Raw genomic sequence first — 22,084 nt, forward strand, 5'->3', positions numbered from 1 at the left:
GGCACTTACAAAGGCATAAAGGCAATCAGTGGAGAAACACTAGCTTTTCCAAAAAATAATGTGGGAATGCTTTAATCTCCGTAAGCAAATAATAAACTTTGATCTATACCTGTGACCTAAACTTTGATCTATACCTTTGACCCACACCTCACACCACATAAAAAGTTTATTCCAAATTGAGACTAGATCTGAATGTAAGAATATTTCCTCTAATAATTTTTTATCTAAAATTAAATATATGTACAGCAGAACTTAGCACAGCACTGTAATCAACTACACTTCAATAAGAATAAATAAATAAAATCAACTACAATGTGCTAGTGTTTCCAGTTAAATATGCTTTCTTTTGTGTTTTCAGATAAACCTATGAGCTAATATAAACTCTCAGGTATCTTCCTATAATAATTTTGTTTTAAAAGTTCTTTCTTTGCTGTAGCTCACACAAAATTCCATCAATTCCCTTAATAACAATGTAATTTGAAAAGGATCAAAATATGATCATTCTAAAAGTAATTATTGTGGTAGTTTTTGTTTTAGTTTACCTATTGCTGTTTCTGGCATCGCAAAAACAGACTTTTCAGTAGCCACTCGGAATTGCCCATGAACTGAGACACCAACTCCCTAGGAAAAAGGCAAAAAATTACTTAAAAATAATGTGGGGGTAAAAAAAAACAATTAAACTCTCACATTTATAAACATTAAAAGCCAAGTAAATTATCCCTAAATATTATATATAAAGATATATGTAATATGTATTACATATAACTCCTCATAAAGCATATCTTTAAAGGAAATTTCAGGAGACAGATGAGAGGGAAAACCTAAACCGCACAATTTCAGAACTTACTAAGCAAAAAGATACATGGGTATCCCTGATATATGGAAGAGATTTGTTTTAGCAGCAAGCCACCTTTCATCAGTGTCCTGTCTTCTGCTTCATATCCTCTCCCCCAGTTCCTTCTCATTTCAAACTAGACTCAGCATTTCAGAGTACTGACTATTCCCAGAACCACTGGCTGTTCTCAGTGGGACAGATCATCAAAAAAGCATAACCAAGCTATTCTAGCAAATTTTAGTGGCCTTAAATAGAACAGTCACACATTTTATTTATTCACATTATTCCATCAAATAAAATTAGCAACACTTTTCTCAGACATACCACTTAGGAACTGTTTAACTCTTAAAATTGGTTAGTAAGCAAAAGTTTTACAAAATAAAAAGATTTGGCTGAAATTCTTTTCTGATTTGATAAATACACTGAAAAGGACAAACTTAAGAGACATCTCTGGAATAAACAGACATATTTGAATAAAATAAGAGGTATACACGTGATTACAAAGAATCCAAGTTTGTATCAATGCTCACATTGTGACATACATTTCCTATGTTATGTTCTTTTCACAATATTCAAAACATCTACTCATTCTTAGTCCTTTTGAACCAGTGAATTCTATCTCTGGCTTCCCTGGTGGCTCAGATGGTAAAGTATCTGCCTGCAGTGTGGGAGACCTTGGTTCAATCCCTGGGTTGGGAAATGCCCTGAAGGAAGGGAACAGCTACCCACTCCAGTATTCTGGCCTGGAGAACCCCATGGAGAGTGGAGCCTGGCAGGCTACAGTTCATGGGGTCACAAAGAGTTGGACATGAGTGAAACGAACTGGCACGCACACATGCACGTTTTATTAATAATTTTTTGTATTATTGTAAGAACCCTTGCCTCACATTCTACTCTGCACTTTTGTCTATCACAATGTTTTTGTTGTCATTCAGTTGCTCAGTCTTGTCCAGCTCTTTGCAACCCCATGGACTGCAGCACGTGAGGCTTCCCTGTCCTTCACTATCTCCCAGGGTTTGTTCAAACTCATGTTCATTAAGTTGATGATGCCATCCAACCATCTCATCTTCTGTCGTCCCCTTCTCCTCTGCCCTCAATCTTTCCCAGCATCAGGTCTTTTCGAACGACTCGGCTCTTCGCATCAGGTGACCAAAGTGTTGGAGCTTCAGCTTCAGCATCAGTCTTCCCAGTGAATATTCAGGACTGATTTCCTTTAGGATTTACTGATTTGATCTCCTTGCTGTCCGAGGGATTTTCAAGAGTCTTCTCCAGCACCACAGTCTGAAAGCATCAATTCTTCGGTGCTCAGCTTTATTTATGGTCCAACTCTGGAAGAAACACAGCTTTGACTATACGGATCTTTGTCAACAAAGTGAAGTCTGGAAAAGTGACTACTGGAAAAAACATAGCTTTGACTATACGGACCTTTGTCAACAAAGTGAAGTCTCTGCTTTTCAATATGCTGTGTAGGTTTGCATAGCTTTTCTTCCAAGGAGCAAGGCTCTTTTAATTTCATGGCTGTAGTCACCATCTGCAGTGATTCTGGAACCCAAGAAAATAAAGTTTGTCACTATTACCATTCTTTCCCCAACTATTTGCCATGAAGTGATGGGACTAGATGCCATGATCTTAGTTTTCTGAATATTGAGTTTTAAGCCAGGTTTTTCACTCTCCTCTTTCACCCTCATAAAGGGGCTCTTTAGTTCCTCTTAACTTTCTGCCATGAGGGCGATATCATCTGCATATCTGAGGTTATTCATATTTCTCCCCACAATCCTGACTCCAGCTTGTGAGTCATCCACCCCAGCATATAAGCTAAATAAGCAGGGTGACAATATACAGCCTTGATGTTTTCCTTCCCCAATTTTGAACCAGTTCATTGTTTCATGTCCGGTTCTAATTGTTGCTTCTTGACCTGCATACAGATTCCTCAGGAGGCAGGTAAGGTGCTCCAGTATTTCCATCTCTTTAAGAATTTTCCACAGTTTGTTGTGATCCACACAGTCAAAGGCTTTGGCATAGTCAATGAAGCAAAGGAGATGTTTTTCTGGAATTCTCTTGCTTTTCCGATGATCCAACAGATGTTGGCAATTTGATCTCTGGTTCCTCTGCCTTTTCTAAAACCAGCTTGAACATCTGGAAGTTCATGGTTCAATATACTGTTGAAGCCTGGCTTGGAGAATTTTGAGCATTACTTTACTAGTGTGTGAGATGAGTCCAATTGTGCAGTAGTTTGAACATTCTTTGGCATTGCCTTTCTTAGAGATTGGAATGAAAACTGACCTTTTCCAGTTCTGTGGCCACTGCTGAGTTTTCCAAATTTGCTGGCATATTGAGTGCACTTTCATAGCATCATTTTTTAGGATTTGAAATAGCTCAGCTGGAATTCCACCACCTCCACTAGCTTTGTTTGTAGCAATGCTTCCTAAGGCCCACTTAGGGCTTGTTCTTGCCTGCAGAATTCTATGGACAGAGGAGCCTGGTGAGCCATAGTCCAAGGGGTTGCAAAGAGTCTTACATAACTGAGAGATTAACACTTTCACTTGTTATTGAAAACTAGCTTAATTCCTTTGGGGCCAGAGAACAGCCTATCAGATTAATCCTTTGAAATATGCTGAGACTAACTCTATGGCCAATTTCGGTAAATGCTCCATGCACATATGAAATGAACATGAAAGTTACTGATTACATATTAACTGGATCAAGATTACTGAACAATGTTCAAATCATGTGTGTGTATGTAAAATGATCGTGTACATACATATATATACTGTTTAACTGTTTCATCTGTTATTGAAATTAGTATATTCAAATCTTCTCCTAGGATTGTGATTTTGTCTATTTCTCCTTCAAGGACTTTCCAGTTTTTTGAAAGACCACACATTTTTAAATGTTTGAAAATATCATACCAGCAGAGTTATCTCAAAGAAGCAGAGGCTTGTTCCCACTGTTTCTCAGTGTCATATGTTACAAAACTCATTAAGTAATTCTGTTCTGCTTCATTGCTAGAAACAGTTTTACACAATATTTATAAAATATCTTTCTATAGTTGATTATAATCAATAAGATTACTTTCAGAATGTAATCGCACTGATCTTAAGGAGAAAGGCTGAACAATTTTCAATGAACTGAACTAAGTCCTACCTGCTGAGAGAACAAGAGCTGAAATTTAGGGCTTGCTGAATTGAGCCCCCAAATGTTACACATTATGAGTTACCGTGGCCTGGACTCAAATAATCCTTCACATGAAATGAAGATCAGCTTCAAAGCCTCTCATTCCTGACTGAATTGAGATGATCTGGGATGCTAGAGCCCTTAGCCTAAAGACTACTAGATACAAAGGTCAGGAGATTATATCTTAAGGCTCAAATAATACTGAAGTAGAAATAACCCAATCATAAATAACCAGCACTTGATTAGAAATAATCCAACATAAGACCACATGACTAAAGCCTAATAAGAAAAATATACAATAGAAAGATTCACAAGACATACAAATTTAGATTTGTTATACCTAACTTTTTATAACTGTGAAATGTTCTTCTAAACCAAGTACAAGTTTTTGCCATAAAATGTACCTTTTTGGGGGCTTCCCAGGTGGCACTAGTGCTAAAGAACCCATTTGCCAATACAGGACACAAAAGAGATGTGGGCTCGATCCCTGAGTAGGGAAGATCCCCTGGAGGAGGGCATGGCAACCCACTCCAGTGTTCTTGCCTGGAGAATTCCATGAACTGGGGAGCCTGGCGGGCTACAGTCCATGGGGTGGCAAAGAGTCAGAAACAGCAGAAGCAACTTAGCACACATGCAAGCACATCCCTTATTTGATATAAAAATAACTATTGGCTTTATTTTGTATTGGTATAGTATCTTTTCCTATTATTTTACATTTAATCTTTCTGGGTCTTACAATTATGATATTGCAAGCATTCTGACATTGCTTTTTAGTTGGATTATTATTAAATAATTTTAATTGCAATACTGTATGAACATTGTGCAGACAAAGTAAAATGAGTCTGATCCATATTTATAATCTCATATAGAGAATACTAATGTGGATAAGCATGAATAACTGAATATATGAATGTAGGCAAACTTGTAACCTACTTTAAGTTTCACATTCTTAAAGGCAAAACTTAGGCAATCTAAAACTTTTTTTAAATTAAGAGACGTAGGTAGGTGAGTTTCCAGACTGTTTAATAGATGGGAAAGGCTGGTATAGCTTTAAGGCTTTTAAAGAAGATCTCATTAGAATTACTTTAGAAAGCAAAATTTTGTTGTTGTTTAATCACTAAGTTGTGTCCAACTCTTTTGCAGCCCCATGGACTACAGCCCACCAGGCTCCTGTGTCCTTTGATTTTCTATGCAGGAGTACTGGACTGCCATTTCCTTCTCCAGGGTATCTTCTCAATCCAGGGATCGAACCTGCATCTCTCACATTGGCAGGTGGATTCTTTATCACTGAGCCACCACGGAAGCCCCAAATTAAAGCCTTCAAAATGCAAATCGGTTTATCTGATGCTTTAGAAAAAATAAGCATCACTTCTGTATTTCAATATTGCTATTCTAGACAAAAAAGCAATATTAACTTTTAAAAACTGAAAATTATACAGGTATTTAAAGTTAATTTAATACAGTCAATTGTTCCATAATTTCTACTAAAGACAAGATTAATCCCCCAACACAAAACAAACAAACCACATGTAGAACAATTTAGTTTGGTAGCTGAAAAAGACATGTTTCAGATATTTCAGTATTAAAGTTCCTGATTTTGGTGTCCTTATTCCAAGGCAATACATAGTGAATAATTTAGAAACAGAGGATTATCATGTCTTCAACATTCTCCCAAATGGTTCAGAAACTAGACACATTTCAGAGAGAAGAGAAAATAAAGCAACTGTGGAAATAACAGGGAATGTGGATGAAAGATACATCAGAGTTCTCTGTACTACTTTTGCAACTTTTCTGTAAGTTTGACAGTTGTTTCACAATAAAACAGTCATTTTAACCAAAATGAAAATAAAAATAAATGTTCCAGCATAACCAGCACCAACAACCACAGTAAAGAAAACAACAAAGTCAGAAAGGCATACAATGGGGTGATGTGACTAATGCTCACACACAAAGTCATGAATTTAAATTACAATCAGAGAGAATGAGCAAGCGCCTGTCCAGAATGAACAGTGCATCACGGTATCAGAGAGTATGTGAGGGAGTCTTCCATCACCATCATTCACGATTATAAATGGTGTTTTGAAATTAGATATTTTTGTTAGAAATTCAAATAGATTTTTCATCACACAGTATCTCACTATGGTATGAAAGTTAATATCATAAGTTTCATAATGTATCTTCAGGTCCACATGCTTTAAATTAGCAGCCTACACAGTAAAAACAATGACTAATTATTATACTTCTCACGTTAATATTAACAGGCTAATACTGCATATTAGTGATATTAACATATTGATTATGTAACATTAATGTATACTGATAGACTACAGAGATTAACACCAAACATATTTTTTTATTCTGCTTTGGATGCACATAGTTCATGCTATGTTTAGACAAAACACATTCAACAGAAACAAATAATTGAGGTAGAAATATTTAACTTATTTATGAATTAACAGTCTAACATCCTTGGAGGTACAGTTCTGCTTTAAAAGAAAAGGAGAGATGTGAAAGTTGCTAAGAGAATAAATCTTAAAAGTCTTCATCAAAAGAAAAAAACACTTTTTTCAAGTATGTGTAGTGATGAGTATTAACATTGTTTTACAACATATACATACATCAAACTACTATGCTGTACATCTAAAACTAATTATACATCAATTATGTCACAATAAAAAAGCCAGTGAGTAGAAATATGAATTTTGGTACATCATACTTTAAAACATAAATTAGAAATAACTCTTACACATGCCTCCTAAATTCATACTCGAGGTTTTTACCCCAATAACCACATTCTCCCAATATAACATTATCACATATTATATTTAAACGTCTGTATTTGTGACTGCATGGACTGTCGCCTGCCAGGCTCCTCTGTCCATGGGATTCTCCAGGCAAGAATACTGGAGTGGGTGGCCATTTCCTCCTCCAGAGGATCTTTTCCACCCAGGGGTCAAACTCAGGTCTCCTGCATTCCAGGGAGACTCTTCATTGTCTGAGCCACCAGAGAAGCCCCTATATATTTAATAGATGCTTAAAAAGAGAGGCTCTAAGAAACCACTGCCTTATATCATATATTCAAACAAGAAGGGCTATTTTAGAGGAACTCTTAATAGACCTCAGATTTACCAAAGATTTCTACTAACTCCACAAAACATTAACTAATATCCATATTTGCATCCTGAAAGCTACTCTCTGATATGCCTGATACAGGGCTTCCCTGATAGCTCAGTCGGTAAACAATCTGCCTGCAATGCAGGAGACCCGGGTTCAATTCCTGGGTTGGGAAGATCCCCTAGAGAAGGGATAGGCTACTCACTCCAGTATTCTTGGGCTTCCCTTGCAGCTCAGCTGGTAAAGAATCCACCCACAAGGCAGGAGACCTGCGTTCAATCCCTGGGTGGGGAAGATCCCTTGGAGAAGAAGGGAAAAGTAACTGCAGTATTCTGGCCTGGAGAATTCCATGGACTGTATAATCCATGGGGTCACAAAGAGTTGGACACGACTGAGCGACTTTCACCTCTCTGATCTATTGAGTTCAGAGTTTACCAAATAACAGTCATAAATAAATAATTGTTCCATGAGAATCAAACACTCTGGGAAAATATGAAAAAGCTAAGTTACTAAAATAAACTGGTATAGGGCAAAGATAGCAATTATCTCAAGTGACTATTCTTCATAATAACGTTGATATTGTTATTCTGAAACTACTACACACATTAGGACAAAGCAAATTTGTCACAATGTTATTTCTAACTTTTTATTTTATATTGGGAGTATAGCTGATTAACCATGTTGTGACAGTTTCAGGTACACAGCAGAGAGACTCAGCCATATAAATGTTATTTTTTTAAAAAAAACAAGATATTCAACATATATGGGAAGAAAGATACAAATATCAAAGGAGTTAAGAATCTAAATTTGAATAGGAAGTATTCAATTTAGGATCTATTTTTCTCTTAAAAACAAAACACATTCTAAGTTCTCTTTGGGAACGCATGTACACCCATGGTGGATTCATATCAATGTATGGCAAAACCAATACAGAATTGTAAAGTAAAATAAAAAATAAATTTAAAAAAAAAAAAGCCTAGAAAACAATTACAAACTTAACGAGTGCCCAGGCTATTACTGGGGCCAGCCTGGTGGCTCAGTGGTAAAGAATCTGCCTGCAATGCAGGGTATCTTCCTGGAGAAGGAAATGGCAACCCACTCCAGTATTCGTGCCTGGGAGATCCCAGGACACAGGAGCCTGGCGGGCTACAGTCCATGGGGTTGCAAAAGAGCTGGACACGACTTGGTGACTAAACACCAACGACGAAGAATATAATTGCTAACCATCCTTGGAAAAACAGCTGATTTCTAACTCTGGTGAATCCTGGAATACGGTTCTTTACCACAAAGCACACTATCAAAGGTTTCTGGGGGTACAGAAACCAACATGAAGGTTTCCAGGACAAGTCCATCCTTCTGGTTTGCCCCAATCTTCTGAGCTCCCCTTTTTTCAATGTCTTTTTAGGCTCCTTGTTCTGCCTCTGGCCAATAAACGTTTGTATTCCAGTCTGGACTTATTTTGGCTCTCACTCTATTTTGTCACATTTCCTTGCACAATCTTTTCTACTGACAAATTTTCAACACAAGTATCTCTGCTATAACATGAGTTACTGAAAAAATCCTCAGGTTCTACAAAACTGGGCAGATCTTATAAGAAAAATAGTTTCAGCAGTCTGCTCAAAACCTACACAGCTTTGTAATCTGAGGGCTAAAAGAAAGTATAAATGGTCCCAGGGACCTGATTAGGACCGCCAGCTCACTATGAATAAAGAATGCCACAGCAATATTTAAAATGCACAAAAATAAAGTGGAAAGAATGACAATACTTTAATCAGAGCAGGACTGGCAGATACTGAGACAAAGTGGTTGAAGTGTAGCTATGAGCCAGTGGAACTGCCATTAAACACCAAGTGCCAGAAATTGGGGTTGCGCCTAATGGAGGAGGTCCCCCACCCCGAGCTACAGGCATTTGTCTCTGTGGGTTTTTCTTTTTTTTTTTCTTAAAATACAGACAAGAAAATTCCTGTTCACAGTACAATGAGTGAGCTACTTAAGTGCTCTTTTCCTGTCTGAAATGTTGGTTGCTAAGTCGTGTCCATCTCTTTGAGACCCTGTGGACTGTAGCCCACCAGGCTCCTCTGTCAGTGGAATTCTCCAGGCAAGAATATTGCAGTGGGTTGCCACTTCCTTCTCCAGGGGATCTTCCCTGACCCAGGGATGGAACTCGGGTCTCCCTCCCACATTGCAGACAGGCTCTTGACCGTCTAAACCACCAGGGAAGCTCCACTAGATGATCACACATCTGCTGCCTATCCTCTCTCTCCTTGCCTAGGGGAAGAGGAAAAAAACGGCACTCGGACCAATCTAATCTTTGCGTTGTCCTAATATCAGTTTCCCATTACCAATCACTTATGACTTAATTCATGTTGCAGAAGCATACATGAAGCATACTGTGCCTGAGTCCTCAACTTACACTTCCTACCTAGGCAGCACCCTGAGCTCCAGACCTGCAGAACTGATGAAACACTGTTGTTCAGACAACACCCTCCCACACGGATAAACCCATAGCCTTTTCACCCTGAGCTCCAGACCTGCAGAACTGATGAAACACTGCTGTTCAGACAACACCCTCCCACACAGATAAGCCCACAGGCATTTCACACCTGCTGCTGCTGTTGCTAAGTCGCTTCAGTCGTGTCCGACTCTGTGCGACCCCACAGACGGCAGCCCATCAGGCTCCTCTGTCCCTGGGATTCTCCAGGCAAGAACACTGGAGTGGGTTGCCATTTCCTTCTCCAGTGCATGAAAGTGAAAAGTCAAAGTGAAGTCGCTCAGTCGTGCCCGACTCTTAGCGACCCCATGGACTGGAGCCTACCAGGCTCCTCCATCCATGGGATTTTCCAGGCAAGAGTACTGGAGTAGGGTGCCACTGCTAACAAGGCCCCAATTAAATTCATCTCCCTTCACTCTCTCTCCAACCCACTCCCCAAATCATACTTCCTCCCAAATCTTAAATAGTCCATTGTTCATCCCACTGCCCAGTCTAAAAATCTGGAATTAATCCTTGCCTTTTTCTTCCCATTATCTCTCACACCCAATACATCACTGAATCCCACAAGTCTCCTCCTAAGTATCTCCCTTAAACCTAATTTTCTCCCCCTTCATTATCTCTACCTTAGCTCAACATCACCACAATCACTCACCTGGATCCCTGCAATAGCTTCCTGAATAATCTCTTTACATCCAATCCTATCCATGCCCCTTACACCTGTTCTTCCCATGAGAAAGTTCTGTCTAAAATTCACCATTCAAGCCATTTCCCTGGCTAAAAGCACTTAAAAATGGCTCTCCCTCTTGATATCAGGATAAACTTAATATATCTTATATAAGAGGACTGATCTAGCTTCTTGCCTTCCTCTCTAACCAAAGAACTGAACCACTTTCTCCTTCACAACCTCAAATCTAGGCACACTTAACTTTTCCCAAACATGAATTTTCTCAGCTTCACATATACTATTAATATTGTCTTCTTACACACTATCTTCTATACTCCATCAACCTTTTAACACACCTACATCAACTATATCACATTTCTCCACTCTCCCAACTTGTTTGTTCCTGGTTGACTTTTCTTTAAGTCTCAGCTTAAATAAAACTTCTTCCAGTATCCTTTCCCTACACCATCCCCATTACTAAAGTGCTTGCACATACATACACAGTTAAGGCTGGTACTCATGTATTTCCAGACCACCTTATACCCGCCTACAAGACAGTAAGCTCCATAAGGAAAGAAAACAGATTTATCTTGCTCAGTATCTTATCACCAGAGCCTAACCAGTACATCCAATAACTTTTGCTAGTTGTTCAAACAGCTGAGAGAAACCTCACATTATGCCTAAAATCAAAATGAACCTCCAGTTAGTCTTAAACCTCCTGTGTCCATATACCTTAGGAGAATGAGCTCATTTTATTGGCAAGTGGAGCTCCTCTATCCCTTTCTTCTCTGTGAAATAATCTGAAGCATGAATAAGGCACAAAGCCCTCTAGACCACAAATCATCCAACTCTGCATCATGGGGGTAAAATAGAGGCAGGATGAGAATGGCACAGACCAAGACCTAGTATGCTTCCCTGGTGGCTCAGACAGTAAAGAGTCTGCCCACAATGTGGGAGAACAGGGTTCGATCCCTGGGTCAGGAAGATCCCCTGGAGAAGGGAATGGCAACTCACTCCAGTATTCTTGCCTGGAGAATCCCATGGACAGAGGATCCTGGCAGGCTACAGTCCATGGTGTCACAAAGAGTCAGACACGACTGAGTGACTAACACTTTCACAGTTAAAAGGGAAATGAATGAAAATCCTGACCATTCGGACCACAGGGAATGGCCAAGGAAAAAGGAAAAGAATTCCCTGTAGATCTGAGAATCTGCAAGTCTACAAAAGTTGCCAAGAATACCCACATACATGGAAAGTTAAAACTCCTACTTCCCAGAAATCAGTACCTTAAAATGAGGATAGGGATTGAGCAGAGGGCAAGCCCCAAGCAGTAAAGCGAAATTCCTGGTTAGTAAATGGAAGCACTCCCCAATTCTGTACTAGATATGTCTGGGCTAAAAGCCAGGGTGAAAAAGAGTAGAGGAAAGGACAGACTAAAAGGCCCTATCTAATAAGACAGACAATGGGTGACACGGGGTTAAACGATGGAGAAACATTTGTTAGAGGGTAATCCATCATATATTGAAAAACAGAACCCCATGCTTACCTATGAAAAAGGCTTGCTGAGAAATGAGATAACCTTAAAAATCTATTATGAGAAATTCTGCAAATAAAAGCAATCTTTACTCTCTCCTAAAATAGCAGAACAAAATATAAGTAGAGAGAATCCTATGGGGGGAGGATAGGAACTTAACCCTCTCTATCAAGAAAAAGATCTTCATCTCTTTGAAAAAATTTCATTAGTGAACACAAATGAAAATGAATGTACAGTTTATTCTAAACACTTAGAAATCCAAGGAAAATTTCCTCTCTATTCTTCCTTTCATAGATCCTGCCATGTTACCAATCTTCATTCTTTTAAAAGGCTCTTTTTCTCTTTTTTTGGTCATGCCATGCAGCTTGTGGGATTTTAATTCCCTGAGCAGGGCTCAAACTCGGGTCGTGGCAGTGAATGCACCTAGTCTTAACCACTGGACCACGAGGGAATTCCCCATATCCTTTTTTGTCTGATTATTCTCCCTCTCTTAATATACTTTACGTTTTTTCCATAAGACAACTTTGCCTGTCAATACAGTTCTTTTAACTTCCCAGGGCAAATGCACTGCAATACCTTCCTTTAGCCTCTGACTGATCATCCTTTATCCTTGCACATTCAAGTCTAGTTCCATCATACTTGCAACTGACTGCTTCCACCCTAAGCCCATAAAGGTCAATCATAGTTCAATGCATACTTGTCTCAGATTTATGTGTCTGAAATCAGGTAACCTTGATCTACACAAATAGGCTTAGCAATAAAAATGTCTATCATTTTTATTAGACAAAAACACTATAGGAAAAGAAAATTACAGGACAATATTCCTGATGAACACACATGTGAGAAACAAAATATCAGGAAACCAAATTCAACAATAAAAGAACCATATATCATGATCAAGTAGGATTTATTCCTGAGATGCAAGAATGGTCAACATATGCAATCAACGTGATATACAACATTAACAAAATGAAGGATAAAAATCACATGATCATCTCAATAGATGCAGAAAAAGCATTTGACAAAATTTGACATTTTTTTATGATAAAAACCCTCAACAAGTTAAATAGAGATGAAATGTACCTCAACATAATAAAGTCCATATATGACAAGCCCACAGCTAATATCATACTCAATAGTGAAAAGCTGAAAGCCTTTCCTCTTATGATCAGGAATAAGATAAAGATGCCCACTCTCACCACTTTTATTCACCATAGAAAATCTACTCCAAGCAATTAGTCAAGAAAAAGAAATAAAAGGATCTAAAGCAGAAAGGAAGTAAAATATCTGTGAAGATGACATGATCTTATATATAGGAAAGCCTAAAGATGCCACCAAAAAACTGTTCAAACTAGCAAATTCAATAAATAAAGTTGCAGAATACAAAATCAATACACAAAAGTCAGTTGTGTTTCTGTATACAAATAACTTTCAGAAAAAGAAACTAAAAAACAATCCCATTTACAACTGAATCAACAAAAACTACCTAAGAATAAATTTAACCAAGGAGGTGAAAGAGCTGCATTTACACAACTATAAGACACTGATGAAGGAAACTGAAGAAGACACATATCATGGAAAGATATTCTGTGCTCATGAATTGAAAGAATTAACATTGTTTAGATGTCCATATACCCAAAGCAGCTACAGAGTCAACATAATCTCTTAAAATTCCATTGGCATTTTTCACAGAAATAGAATAATCTTAAAAATTGTATGGGGAAGGTGGTGGGAGGGGGGTTCAGGATTGGGAACTTATGTACACCCATGGCAGATTCATGTCAATGTATGGCAAAACCAATACAGTATTGTAAAGTAAAATAAATAAATAAATAAATAATAATTAAAAAAACAACAACAACAAAAAAAAAAAATTGTATGGAACCACAAAAGACCCCAAACAGCCAAAGCAATCTTGAGAAAGAAAAACAAAAGCTAGAAGGATGACACTTTGTGACTTCAAATCATATTACAAAGCTATAGTCATCCAAACACTATGGTATTGGCATAAAAACAGATGCACATATCAATGGAACCCCACTCAAAAAAAAAAAAGTAAAGGGAGCCTATAAATATTAATAAAGCCATACAATGTGGTTGATTAATTTTCAACAAAAAAGTCAAGAATCTACAATGGGGAAAGAACAAACTCTTTAATACATGGTGTTGTGAAAACTGGAATGGGAAAAAATGAAACTAAGTCCCTCACACCACACACAAAAATCAGCTCAAAATGGATTAAAGACTAGAATGGAGACCTGAAATCATCTACCATCTGAAATGGGAGAAATATCATATAACTGATAAGGGGTTAATATCCAGAATACACTTAGCTCTCCATACCTGCAGATTCAACCAACTGAATTGAAAATATTTGGAAGAAAAAATTTCCAAAAGTTCCAAAAAGCAAAATTTGAATTTTGCTGTGCAACATCAACTATTAACATTGTATTTACACAGCATTTACATTATATTAGGTATAAGTAACCTAGAGATAATTCAAAGTTTATGAGAAGATATGCATAGGTTATATGCAAATACTATGCCATTTATGTGAGGGACTAGCCGCTCAGTTGTGACTCTCTGTGATCCCACAGACTATAGCCCACCAAGCTCCTCTGTCCATGGAATTCTCCAGACAAGAATATTGAAGTGGGTTTCCATTCCCTTCTCTAGGGGATCTTCCCAACCCAGGGATGGAAACTGGGTCTCCAACACTGAAGGCAGCTTCATTCCCATCTGAGCCAACAGAGGACCCAAAGGGGACACTGAAGCTGCCTGGGCTGGAAATCAAACCCAGGCCTCCCGTGTGGCAAGCGAGAACTCTACCACTGAACCACCTATGCATCAGTGAGCATCCACAGATTTTATTATCCATGGCAGAGGGGAGGGGGCATTGTCTTGGAAGCAATCCCCTGTGGATACAAAGGGGCTGCTGCTAAGTCGCGTCAGTCATGTCCGACTCTGTGCAACCCCATAGACGGCAGCCCACCAGGCTCCCCCGTCCCTGGGATTCTCCAGGCAAGAACACTGGAGTGGGTTGCCATTTCCTTCTCCAAAGGGGCAACTGTATACAAAAAATTCACACAACTCAATAGCAAAAAAACAATCCAATTGAAAAGTGGGCACAAGACCTGAGCATTACTCCAAAGAAGGTATATAAAATAGCCAACAGGTACATGAAAAGGCATTCAACATCTGTCAATAGCACAATGAGGTATCACCTCACATCTGTTAAGATGTCTATCATTAAAGAGACAAATGATAAACACTAGCAAGGATGTAGAGAAAAGGGAACACTTGTACTGTTGGTGGCAATGAAAAATGGTACAGCCCCTATGTAATATAGTATGGAGATTCTTCAAGAAATTAAAAGCAGGGTGGACTCCAGGAGGTGGTGATGGACAGTGAGGCCTGGCGTGCTGCAGTTCATGGGGTCATAAAGAGTCAGACACAACTGAGCGACTGAACTGAACTTAACCATGTTATCTAGAAATTCCACTTCTGGGTATACATCTAAAGAAAATGAAGTCATTGTCTTGAAGAGTTATCTGTACTCCCATGTTTGCTGCAGCATTATTCACAATAGTCAAGACGTGAAACGTGAAACAACCTATATGCCTGTCCATAGATAAATGGATAAAGAAAATGTGGTGTGTGTGTATTCACACACATATATAATATGAATATATAGCATATTATATATAGTGATTATGTAATATACACATAGTATAAATTACATATATATATAAAATTGGAATATCATTCAATCTTAAAAAAGGAAATTCTGCCATTTGCAATAATACAGATAACCCTGGAGGGTGTTATGCTAAGTGAAATAAGCCAGAGGAGAAAGACAAATACTGGGTAATATCACTTATTTTGAGGAACAACTACAACAAAAAGTATGATTCATACACTCAGAGCCTTGAACTGAGGTTGCCAGGACTCGGCAGTGGGGAAAATATGAAGACATTGTTTAACAGACACAAACAAAAGAGACAAAAAAGACAAAAGTTATCAGATGAATAAGATCAGAGGATCCTTTCATAATATATTCCCTTCACAATGTATTTATATCAGCAAGTTACATACTTCAGTTGCAATTTACCTATCAATTACACCTCATTCTAGTTGTAAGAATTATTATGATTTTCATTTCACTGGAGGAAGGTTGGTCATTCTAAACTCTTTTTTTGTAACATGGCTAGGCCTCTCAATTAGTCTTCAAACAAAACATCACTAATAAATGGTGTGCAGGAGCAAATACATGATTGATTTTCTATGCATAGCCCTTTCTATCTTTATTGCATGAAAAAGAACATTCTTTGGTTGGTGGAATACAGCCTTCACAATGAAAGTCTCAAGCATGAGCAACTGAAATGGCTAAAATGTAAATTTAGAATGTTTTCCAGGCTGTGTTAATGACTTAATAATATCTGATCTTTTGAAAGCTTCTTGGCTGGTTTCTCATTTAAAAATGGCATGGCCCATGAAAGTCTCACTGTTCTCATCATACTACAATGTACACACATTAAAGAGTATTATAAAAATGTTTTGTAATCAAGATATTTAAATGGCATGGGGGGATAGGTATACCAAAGTTAAAAGCTTCTTTAAAAATCTTCTTTAACATAGTTAATAAAGAAGACATACAGATGACTAATATACACATGAAAAGATGCTCAACATCACTCATTATCACAGAAATGCAAATCAAAACCACAATGAGGTACCATCTCACGCCGGTTAGAATGGCTGCTATCAAAAAGTTCTAAAACAATAAATGGAGAGGGTGTGTAGAAAAAGGAACCCTCTTACACTGTTGGTGGGAATGCAAACTAGTACAGCCACGATGGAGAACAGTGTGGAGATTCCTTAAAAAACTGGAAATAGAACTGCCATATGACCCAGCAATCCCACTGCTAGGCATACACACAGAGGAAACCAGAATTGCAAGAGACACATGTACCCCAATGTTCATCACAGCACTCTTTATAATAGCCAGGACATGGAAGCAACCCAGATGTCCATCAGCAGACAAATGGATAAGAAAGCTGTGGTACATATACACAATGGAATATTACTCAGCCATTAAAAAGAATATATTTGAATCAGTTCTAATGAGGCAGATGAGACTGGAGCCTATTATACAGAGTGAAGTAAGTCAGAAAGAAAAACACCAATATAGTATATTAATGCATATATATGGAATTTAGAAAGATGATAACAATGACCCTATACATGAGACAGCAAAAGAGACACAGATATAAAGGACAGACTTTTGGACTATGTGGGAGAGGGCAAGGGTGGGATGATTTGGGAGAATGGCATTGAAACATGTATATTATCATATGTGAAACAAATTGCCAGTCCAGGTTCAATGCATGAGACAGGGTGCTCAGGGCTGGTACACTGGGATGACCCTGAAGGATGAGATGAGGAGGGAGGTGGGAGAGGGGTTCAGGATGGGGAACACATGTACACCCATGGCTGATTCATGTCAATGTATGGTGAAACCTCCAATGTAATTAACCTCCAATTAAAATAAATAAATTTATTTTTTTAAAAAAGCAATGCAAGAAAAAAATAAATAAAACAGAACAAAGATGTCTTACAGACCTTTGCAGTACATCAAGCTAATTCAATCTATGAGACTATTAATTCTTTTCACAAGAACATGTCTTAGTGACATTAATCAGTGGCTCAACTTAATCTGACTCAGCAGGTCCCACTTAACTGAGCACTAGTCAGTTTTCCATGGGTCTGGTTTGTGGCCCAGAAAGCCTTTCGGAGACTGTATATGCTCAGTGCTTCCAACCCAGTTCCCACTTTTTGTCTATTCATCAGAATATGCCCCTTCTAAAGTATGCCTTGAAACCTTAATTTTCCATTTATACTGATCACAAATCCTTCTGCTGGCAGCATCTACAGGACACTTTAAGAAACACAAAAACAATACCATATTGTATACATATTTTGAGTTGGGGGAACTAATTTTGTTTCTATGGTAAAATGCATTGGTGGGAAGAGAAAAGGGAGGAAGGGAGAGAGAAAGGGACAAAGAAAGAAAAGAATCAAAAGTTCTTTAAATTCAATTCAGTTGGGAAGGAAATGCAGGTACATTTACACATACAAAATAGAAATGATTTTTTTCTCTTCTATATATATTTAAAATTAATTTTAATTTTAAAGTAAGTTTGCCTTCCTGTTATATATTAACTTAAGAAAATATGACTTTAGATATTTAAAATAAAAGGTAAAGGAACTTAAAATTCTTTCTTCCTGGAAACAGAATAAATTATTCTTTCAAATTGCTATTCAGAATAATTTGGTATATTTCAGAAACATTGTAAAGATATAATCTTACATAGTTTTGATTAACCAAGTAGAAAACCACTCAGAAACATTTTATTTTACTGCATATCAAAATATCAAATAAACTGTGAATTTCCAAAAGCTGAAACATAATAGAATTTAGTCATCCTCTCTACATAGGACATCCTCTCTACTCTTCATGGTAAACATTAAGAGACTGTAAAACTGTCATTCTCCTTACTGAAAAAAAATTTTTTTTTCTATAGTAAAAAGAAAAAACTAAAAATCAAGCTCTACGGAGCCATCTTTTGGACTGTTCAAGTTTTCTTGTAATTCATTCTTACAGGAAACAATTTATTGATCAGACTCAAGATAAAGACAGAGACAAAACTATTTGGCTACCTTTTTTTTTTTAAGCTACATTTCCCCTATCTTATTCTCATACTTTTATATTAGGATTTAAAACATATCCATAAAACAACTACATATAATACTAAAATTCTACTAAACATTCTGAAAATAAAAAGGCCCTTTGCATAAAAACTATGCGCTCTCAACACTTTAAGGCAGCAGCTCCAAAAGTGAGGCAGGCTCACTGTCACCAGCAGCAGCATCGTCTGGGTCGTCTAGAAATGCAAATTCTTAGGCCATCCTTCAAACTGACTAAACTGGAATTTGGAATGGGAAATCTACCTTTTAACAAGTCCTTGGATTTTGATGTGGTAAAGAATCCACCCACCAGAAGACCTAAACAGACATTTCTCTGAAGAAGACAAACTGATCGCGAATAAACACATGAAAAGATGCTCAACATCACTCATTATTAGAGAAATGGAAATCAAACTACAATAAGGTATCACCTCACAGTCAGAATAGCCATCATCAAAAAATCAACAATAAACACTGGAGAGGGTGAGGAGGAAAAGAACACTATTGTATTGTTGGTGGGAATGCAAATCTAGAAAGATGGTACTGATGAACCTATCTGCAGGGCAGCAATAGAGACACAGAGATAGAGAACAGACTTGTGGACACAGAAGGGAAGGAGAGGGTGGGATGGACTGAAAGAGTAGCACTGAAACATATACAGTGCCATATGTAAAATTAGAGAGCCAGTGTAAATATGCTATATGACACAGGGAGCTCAAATCTGGTGCTCTGTGACAACCTGGGGGGTTTGGGGGATGGGGCAGGACATGCGAGAGAGGTTCAAGAAGAAGGAGACATATATATTCATGACGGACTCATGTTGATATATGGCAGAAACCAAAAGAATATTGAAAGCAATTATCCTCCAGTCAAAAATAAATAAATTAAAAAAAAAAAAAAGAAGAATCTGCCTGCCAATGCAAAAGACATGGGTTCAATCCCTGGGTCAAGAAGATCCCCTAGAGAAGGAAATGGCAACCCACTCCAGTATTCTTGCCTGGAAATTCCTATGGACAGAGGAGCCTGGTGGGCTACAGTCCATAGGGTTGCAAAAGAGTTGGATAAAAGTGAGCAATGGGGTTGCAAAAGAGTTGGACAAAACTGAGCAACTAAACAGCAACAGCGGCAACTTGTAAGAACCACTGCCTTCAGGGAATTCTGAAAAAAGTCCACAGCTAACACTGAACTACTAGTCAGGAATCACTAGTACATCAGCAGTTCATTACCTTATGCTTCATGCTGGAATTACCAGAGAGCTTTAAAAATGCATCAGACCTGCTCCAATATCCGATTAATGGTCCTGGGAGATAAGTAAAGCCCGAGCACTGGGGTTTCTGAAAATCTCTAAGGTGATTCTAAAAGGCAGCCAAAGTTGAGAGCCACAGATCTAGGGGGTTACATTTTCAAAAGTTAAAGTTCACGGAGTCTTAGGTTAAGCAATGTTTGTAAATGAGACATGAACAGTTAGCCTTCAAGAAAAAGCATAGCCAGAAGGAACAACAGAAAAAAAAAGAGTCCTCAACAAGCTTTCAGATTCCATCTCACAATTTAGTGAGCCAGAAAGATCCTCAGAAAGACGTAGAGACTAGAACAACAGACTGAGAACACTGCACGCGCATTTGGTTCTCAGTTCAGGTCAGGCAGCAGGCAGGGTGCCAATGACCTTTTTATCACTAACTCGGATGGAAAAGTGGACCAGAGAGCAAGGATTTCAGTTTCACACCTCTCAGGGTATACAAACATGATGTCTGATGTTAGTAAGCCATGGAGTACCAGAGTAAGGACCCCCACCAGTTACAGGTAAGGTCCAAAGTGTGACCAGGCTGGAGGACTTCTAATGTAATTTTATTTTGAGAACACTGCCATGTTAAGAATAACAAAATGCCCTTTCAATGCAACGTTTAATACCTAGTTTATTTCCTTGACATGATTTTAACTCTGTATTATTATTTTCAACCAAAATCATAGATTAAATAATTTGACATTATTTGAAATGTGAAAAAATACAACAGTTAGCTTTCAAAACCAAGATACATACAAAATCCTATTACAAGAAGAACTGCTTCGTGTCGAGTCTATAAATTTTACTCTTTCAAAGGCTATAAGATGTTTATTATCTAAAGTAAAATTTTCAATAAATAATTTGTTAAATATTTACTGTGTATTCACTAGTTGCTATGGAAATGTTAAAAAGTAGTTGTTGCCTTTATAAACCATCTAACATACTTAGGTACATTTCATAATAACTGACAACAAGAATAAATGCCATATTTGCAGTAAAGTTTGAATGAACCAAGTCAATGAAGAAAGAAATCACATCAAACCACAGTGGTATTTAAGACTTAAAAAAGAAAAAAAAAAGACTTAAAAAAGATAGGGTAGAACTGCAGTCTTTAAGGATGAATTATAAGTAGAGTAGATATGGGGCACTGTAGTTAGCAGACGTGATAGAAGAAAAGAGATGTTTTTGTTCCTTTGTTTTAAAGGGGCAGGGCTGACAATATGTTGCTGTTGTTCAGCTGTGAAGTTATGTCCAACTTTTTGCGAACCCATGGACAGCAGCACGCCAGGCTTCCTTGTCCTTCACTATCTCTGGAGTTTGCTCAAAACTCATGTCCTTTGACTTAGTAATGGCATCCAATCATCTCGTCTTCTGCCATCCCCTTCTCCTCTCTTCAGTCTTTCCCAGGATCAGGGTCTTTTCCAGTGAGTTGGCTCTTTGCATCAGGTAGCCTAAACACTGAAGCTTCAGCATCAGTCCTTCCAATGAATATTCAGGGTTGATTTCCTTTAGGATTGACTGGTTTGATCTCCTTGCTATCCAAGGAATTCTCAAGACTCTTCTCCAGCACCACAGTTTGAAGACATCAGTTCTCGAGCACTTGGCCTTCTTTATGGTTCAACTCTCACCTCTACATATGACTACTGGAAAAACCATAGCTTTGACTATACAGACCTTTGTTAGCAAAGTGATATCTCTGCTTTTTAATATGCTGTCTAGGCTTGTCAGATCTTTCTTTCCAAGGAGCAAGCATCTTTTAACTTTGTGGCTGCAGTCAGGGTCTGCAGTGATTTGGGAGCCCAAGAAAATCAAAACTGTCACTGTTTCTACTTTCCCTCCATCTATTTGCCATGAAGTAATAGGACTGGTTGCCATGATCTTCATTTTTTGAATACTGAGTTTTAAGCCCGATTTTTCACCTTCATCAGGAAGCTCTTTAGTTCCTCTTCAATTTCTGCCATTACAGTGGTATTATCTGCATATCTGAGGTTATTGATATTTCTCCCCACAATCTTGATTCCAGCCTGAGGTTCATCCTGACCATCATTTCACATGATGTACTCTTTATAGAAATTAAATGAGCAGGATGACAATATACAGCCTTGATATACTGCTTTTTCTATTTGAAACTAGTCTATTGTTCCACGTTTGGTTCTGTTGCTTCTTGGCCTGCATACAGATTTCTCAGAGACAGGTAAGGTGGTCTGGTATTCCCATCTCTTGAAGAAATTTCCACAGTTTGT

At 38.0% G+C, this 22,084-nt stretch overlaps 1 protein-coding gene across 1 annotated transcript in view; it reads right to left on the minus strand.

Moving 5' to 3' along the window:
• Window positions 1-22,084, minus strand: part of HIBCH (3-hydroxyisobutyryl-CoA hydrolase) — a 94,093-nt gene that overhangs the window by 37,339 nt on the left and 34,670 nt on the right. Inside the window, exon 6 of the mRNA XM_040227857.1 lies at window positions 543-621. Coding sequence (XP_040083791.1) covers window positions 543-621 — 79 coding nt within the window. The remainder of the gene's footprint in view (window positions 1-542; window positions 622-22,084) is intronic.

This window comes from Oryx dammah, unplaced genomic scaffold (genome assembly GCF_014754425.2).
Source record: "Oryx dammah isolate SB20612 unplaced genomic scaffold, SCBI_Odam_1.1 HiC_scaffold_27, whole genome shotgun sequence".
Taxonomy (NCBI): domain Eukaryota; kingdom Metazoa; phylum Chordata; class Mammalia; order Artiodactyla; family Bovidae; genus Oryx; species Oryx dammah.